Source organism: Carya illinoinensis, chromosome 4 (genome assembly GCF_018687715.1).
Source record: "Carya illinoinensis cultivar Pawnee chromosome 4, C.illinoinensisPawnee_v1, whole genome shotgun sequence".
Taxonomy (NCBI): domain Eukaryota; kingdom Viridiplantae; phylum Streptophyta; class Magnoliopsida; order Fagales; family Juglandaceae; genus Carya; species Carya illinoinensis.
The window spans coordinates 5,833,553-5,840,061 of record NC_056755.1 but is presented as its reverse complement, the minus strand read 5'-3'; the positions used below and the strand labels follow the sequence as shown (position 1 = coordinate 5,840,061).

The window sequence follows — 6,509 nt, the reverse complement described above, 5'->3', positions numbered from 1 at the left end:
GAAGTAGAATTTATTGCGTGCTATGAAGCAATGACACAAGCCATATGGTTGAAGAATTTTATTTCTGGTCTTATTGTCGATTCCATTCAAAGACCAATAAAGATTCTTAGTGATAATACAGCTGCAGTGTTCTTCTCAAAGAACAATAAGAGTGGAAGCAGAAGCAAGCATATTGACATAAAGTATTTAAGTGTGAGAGAGAGCATCAAATATAATGCGGTGTATATTGAGCACACCAATACAGATTTGATGTTAGTTGATCCAATGATCAAAAGATTACCGATAAAACAGTTTTAGGGTCATGTGGATCATATGGGACTAACTAAAGTGTAATCTCTCATGTTACTATATATTTCACAAAGAATAAGGTTGAATTCAGTTTCAGTTTTACATATAAAGTAACGAATTCGTCATATCCATTGGGTGATTAAGTTGGACCCGAATGACTTTTAACAGTTGTTCATAAAGTATTTTAAGGGATACTATGTATTGTGACACATGGAAGGGAAATGTTCACTATAAAGAGCAATACCACCATGGTTCGTATATAGGATACCTTGACAGAATTAAGGGTATTATGTTGGCCATTTTAGTTTTACCTATTAAGTGAATCCAGTGAGAGAATATTAGACCTTTGGTTTTCCTAGAAAACCTTTGTCTTCCCTAAAGTGGTTCACTTCATCTAATATGATACATTTCATCTATCAAGCATAGGTAATTACCCTTCATAAATAAAGTGGTGACCCTTACTATTTTTTTATGGATGAAATAATGAGGGTAGCCTAAAGGTTGTAGGAGTAATAAATGAGGGTCCCTAGTCTTGCCTATATAAAGGAACTTGTGTTTTCCATTAGAACCACCTATAAAGTTCTAAGGCAAAAGCTAGAAGTCTCTTCCCTACAAAATCTCTACTCTCTTTTATAGGTTTGAAACTTTCCAGTTATCAAGTACAAATGGTTTGAGGTAAAAGATCCTATAGATTTTTTTTATTCATTAAAGTTATTTTCTAACAATTTTATCTGAACTGCGTAACCAAACGAGCGTTACTCTTATCACGACTCCACATTCGATGCTTCATGTCATATATAAAATCTTTTATAATAATAAAAAAAAATCCAATGAAAAAATTACTATATATCAACTATGCTTGTTAGGCACACATGAGCATATTATAAAGCTTCTATATCTTTTATCCCTTTGTGAAACCCATGTATGCCAAACAATGTAATGTTTACTTATCTCGTGTTTGGCATGCTATATAATTATGCAAATCAAATTAAAGAACGCATAATTATATCTCACGAGCATGATTTTTTTCAACCAAAAAGCCATTGATTTTGTGTTTTTATATACTTTATAACTATATAACTATATAATAATAATAATAATAAAGCTTAACACAAACCGATGACATGTGACCTTATCTCTTGAGCATGAACTGCCAATATGTCAACTAGGAGTTTGACGATTACGAGTCATGTGACTGTATCTCGCCAAGATCTTTCATCAAAATTATATGGGAAAATATGCACGTTTCGCAACATAATATATCTTAAATATTCTCAATTATTCCTTTTTCAAACATCATCGAAACATATTAAATTTGGAATAACTTTTTCATATAATTATTATGCCTTTTCTAAATAAAACATAAAAAAAAATACTACTTTTTTAAATTTTAAAATAAAAATAATATTAAAAAATATAGTAATTTTATAATATTTTTATTTCTCTTTTTATCTTTCATTTTCTAAATTTTAATAAAATATCTAAATTCTAATCATTTCACTACTATTTACAAATATATTAATATATTCTAAATATCCAAACCCAGCCCTAACATATTTGTTTGGCATGTGTAGCTTTTTCAGTAAATTTTGGAGTGTTAGAGCCTCTTTAGTTATAGTAACCCATAAAGTTTATGTTTTCCCAAGTTAAGATAGAAATTCTTCCTCGCAAATTAAACATGGAAAATCTTTGCAATTAAGCAACAAATGAGTACTACATTTATAAAGAAAATATATAAAGAAATACACAAATTAACGACTATATGTAATACATCAAATTTATTTCACAAGAAAAATAATTTTGTAATCTAACAAATCACATCAATTTACAAAATTATTTTTATATAATCATTTTATGATTAGAATATTTTTCTAAACGATAGTGCAGCCAGGTTCTGTTGCTACAAACATATTTAGAATTAAACTACATCTATGTTTTTATATTATTAGAAGTAGCCCAATTTACAACATGTGATGAACACAGTAGTTAATACCCAAAAAACCAAAAAAAAAAAAAGTGACTTTGAAGTTTGAACAGAGACTGCTAATGATTAAGCCCATACAAAGTTCTGCTAAGACTCATGAGCCATTTAGATTGGCCCTGTTTGTTCTTGAGTTTTTTTTTTTTTTTTTTTTTGCAGTCTTTGGTACTACTCAAAGAAACTAATCAACGAAACCAGAAAAAAACTCTCCACCGTGTCATCTGCCTCAATCGTCCCAGTTGACCATCGTACTGCATTTTCTGCCATGAGTAGATTTGACATCTTTTTCCCTGGATATGCCATGAGTATAATACATCAATTCCGCACAATTTAAAGAAAAGGACGTTACCCCAAACGACACAAACATAGGAATGACCGTTGACTTGAACAAATTGAAGGCTGTGAGAAATGTGAATACACAACATAGCCTAAAACCAATTTAGCAGAGAACATGGCCGGCCCTCAGAGAGCTAGATGTTGAAAAAAGATCAATGCAAAGTGGTTGGGATGAAGGCTTTCCTGGGTTGAGAACATTAATAATTATCACCACCGGCCAGTTCCACACATTGCGCACACAAATCAGAGTACTATGATCAGCCATCTTAAAGTCATCTAAATCTGGTAAAACTCTTGCAAGCAGTGGGAGAAGTCCAAGCAGTATACAACTCAATACAAGAGAGAGGGCCATTTAAAGTCTTCTACATCTTCTCAAATGGGTCAAAACCTCCTGGCCGGTAACACTTTATAACACCAGAAGGAAATTAAAACAGTGGTGAATTGTCGCATTACCATTCCCTACAGGGATGCTTCGAAGTCGTTGGCACTCTCCCCTTCCCGATTAAGCATTTGGACAACCTGTGCCACACCTGCAGCAATTTCCTTCTGAATGACACCATCAGGCATATCAAAAGTCCTCCTCATGGATAGTGATTTACCAGGAGGCTGCGGGTCCACTACATCGAGCATTGCTTCTAACTCATCCACAATTGACCTCTTTGCAGCACGCACCATGAGGTCAGCTCCCTGTTGCAATGCAGCATTGAATCCCCATAAAGAGAACCAATAATCACTATTGTCTTGTTTGATTTTCTTTGAAACTAAGACTTACGCGAAGAAAACATGAAATCTTACATGGAAACGGCAGAATCAACAACTGTAAACTTTCAACTTTTCATTACTAAAACCTAAATGGGTTTCAAAATTATCAGCCACCTCCAGGTGTAACAGGGTAGATCAGGGGATAACTGAGGACATAGTTCTCACATTTGAACCGAAACAAGGTTCACCATCTTTCTGAGACCAGATTCAAATAATCAAAACGAAGGCCATTGCTCAATGAGCATCCTTAAAAGGTTCCAACACATTCACAAAGTGTAAGTAGAAGCGAATCAGATGGGAGTTACCTCAATGGCATCAACTGTAAGGAGAAGGACAATAATTCTTTCTGAGAACTTCTGACGCTCTTCTGCATCTTGAGCGACACGACGACGGTAGGAGAAATTATTGAACAATGCTCTGATCTCCTTCAACTTGGCCTTGGCAATTGCTAAATCTCTAAGGGCACAAAGCGCCTGTGATCTACGAATCAGATAAGCTCTAAAGCTCATCTGAATCATCAATGCAGCATCTTGAGGACATAGTTCCTTCTTCTTACCTTTGCTCCTTTCAACTCTCTTGGCAAAGGCCTTCAAGATATGGCAGAATACAAAAAGTCTCAGTTTATTAAATGATCGATCACATAAAACAATATCGAACTATTTGGGATTCATCAATAAACCAAAACTGTATTTCGGTGAAAGGATAATCGGCATACTAAATTCACATAACCCTACAAGTGACAACTCAAGCTTAAACTAAAGAAAAAAAGAAGGGGGAGGGGGGGGAATCAAACTTTACCACTTGGGAAGCACAAAGAAATAAAAATCAATTCACTAATTTATTAAGCTTTAAGTGCATTCTCCTTGTCCACAGTACGCCGTACTCGGACAAACATCTTCAGTCCAGATAACCACAATCACAGAGGATTATTCAAATGAAATGGAGCATAAATAGAGGTTTAAATTTAATTTAAGTAAAACCTGTCTTAAAACCACAGCCCCATGATCTACTGGCTCTTCGATCTCCACTAAACGCGTGTCACTCTCTCGCTTCGTCTTCTTTTTCTTCTTCTCCTTCACCTCCTTCGTCTTTGATCCACTATGATCATCTGTGTCGCCACTCGATGATTTGAAAGTGTACGTCCGCTCGATCGGACGGCCCCCTTCTCCCCTCCCGTTAATCTCAGCCGTCCACATATACTTTTTCTCAATGCCTCCTTTCTCCTTCCTCCCTTCTTTGATCTCCGTCGTCCATTTGTACTTCCGATCGACTCCGTCGTTCTCCGGACTCTTGATCTCCGCCGTCCAAGTGTACTTCCGGTCGCCACCTTTGGACCTCGAGCTGAGCAGCCGGTCGAAACGCGACTCCAGCAGGCTCACTCGGTCGGACAGGCTTTTCAAGTAAGAAGACTGGGCTCCGAGACTGTCGAATCGCTGAAGTCGTCCATAATAAGAAAACGACGGCGTTTCATTGAAGGAGACAAGATCGGTGACCGTTTCGAAGAAATCTATGGGGCCATGGCCAGGGTAAATGTTTGGGAGATCGAGATCGAGATCATCCTCTTTTACAAAAAAAGGGAAAGGTAGGGTTTTGGGGGCAAAAATGGAGGTATCTCGGAGGAAGAGGGGAGGGTAGTAGGAGGGCTCAATGAGCTCAAATCGCCTGAGCAGGCTCATTGTTTGCTGAGTCAAAAGGTTGACTCTCGGTCGATGAGAGTGAACTAAAGAGAAATTGAACCGAGTTAGGGTTTAAATAGTGAGCTTGATTTTGCTTGAGTAGTTGCGATGACGATGACGATGATGATTCATGATCTATCTATAAAGACGTGGAAAGGTAAAAGATGGTAGAAGAAGACGACGAAATAGTGAAAGGAACGAGGAAATGTGAAAACGTTGGGCGGTGGCGGTAAAACTGGAAGGGCAGCGTTAAAGCAATTTGGAGAGTGGAGTGGTGGAATTACCAGGCGTGGCCGCGTGGTGGATGAGGTTCGCCGCATATTTTGAGATGTGGATGGACGAGAATAACCATGAGTCGCAGCGAATCTGTTTGTTTGTGGGATTGCACTCGGATAGATATTTAATAGTCAGACAAGTAATTAATAATTATACAATTTCAGTTCTAAACTCTTTTTTAGAAAAAAAACAAAAACCGTCAAAATAATCCATGACGGAAGAGAATCCCAATAGCAAATAAATCACAAAGGTAGATAAAGATAGAAGATATTTATAAAAAAAAGTTAGAGGATGGTTTGGGAGTTGAATTTTTTTTAAATAAATAAATAATATTTATTATAATATGTAAATTTTTCGTATTCTTTATCTTTTAAAGAAACTAGATAGATCTAAATCTACGTAAAAAATAATAATTTTTTTAATAATAAATCATTAAACTTTTTTTCAAAAAGAATATATATGACATATACATCCTTATACTGTATCTAATATTAGATTCTCTAAAACATAGACTTAATTTCAAAGCAACACTAACTTATTTAATAATCTTTGAGCGGGACAGACAAAAGTAGTCATGTTTTTATCTCTGTCCTTCTTGCTCATATATAAGTCGAGATATATGATTAGCCATTATTTTATGCGTGATTGAAGCTCCTTTTGTTTTTGGCACTTTGTAAAAATTTGGTTTGTTGAGATACTTAAAAATATGTAAGGATTCTCGCTTCAAATTCTACAAATAAGTTTCAGAGATAGTGACGAATTCATGTGTAGGTTCTACAACAAATTATAATTCAAATAGTGTATTTATTTCTCTCCAAATTACTTGGAAGAACTCAAACAATTTTCTTCTTCTTCCTTTTTTTCTTTTTCTTTTTTTGTATTTTTGTTGAAAATAAACCTCAGTATTTCATTAAAAAACTTCACCCATTACAAGCTTTGTCTTTTAACAAATTATTTATAATGAAATCAGGGACTTCTTCAACTCAAACTCTTTCATCAACCAATTGAAAAGCGACTAAAGTATGAGCTACTGTATTACTATCTCTATAAACAAACCGTATATTCCAATGACATATTTATAAAAGCCCATCTAATGTCATTAATCAAAGGGCCTTAGCTAGACATACTCGAACAAATTATTAGATGATGATTTCTAAGTAGGAATCAGAAAGGTTCCTGGTTTCACAAAA

The 6,509-nt window shown here is 35.3% G+C and overlaps 1 protein-coding gene across 3 annotated transcripts; it reads right to left on the bottom strand.

Annotated features, from left to right (window-relative positions):
- Positions 1–2,199: 2,199 nt before the first annotated feature.
- Positions 2,200–5,387, bottom strand: LOC122307401 (BAG family molecular chaperone regulator 7-like). 3 transcript variants are annotated; one of them, XM_043120285.1, is made up of 4 exons: positions 4,348–5,379; positions 3,673–3,954; positions 3,059–3,292; positions 2,200–2,559 (listed from the first exon to the last, which is right to left on the bottom strand). In XM_043120285.1, exons 1-3 carry the CDS (start codon positions 5,041–5,043, stop codon positions 3,065–3,067), a joined length of 1,206 nt encoding a protein of 401 aa, XP_042976219.1. In that variant the 5' UTR covers positions 5,044–5,379; the 3' UTR covers positions 2,200–2,559; positions 3,059–3,064. The 3 variants fall into 3 exon arrangements, with proteins under 3 accessions (XP_042976219.1, XP_042976218.1, XP_042976220.1); XM_043120284.1 differs by having other exon boundaries at positions 2,200–3,292; XM_043120286.1 differs by lacking the exons at positions 2,200–2,559; positions 3,059–3,292 and adding an exon at positions 3,293–3,562 and having other exon boundaries at positions 4,348–5,387.
- Positions 5,388–6,509: the final 1,122 nt, after the last annotated feature.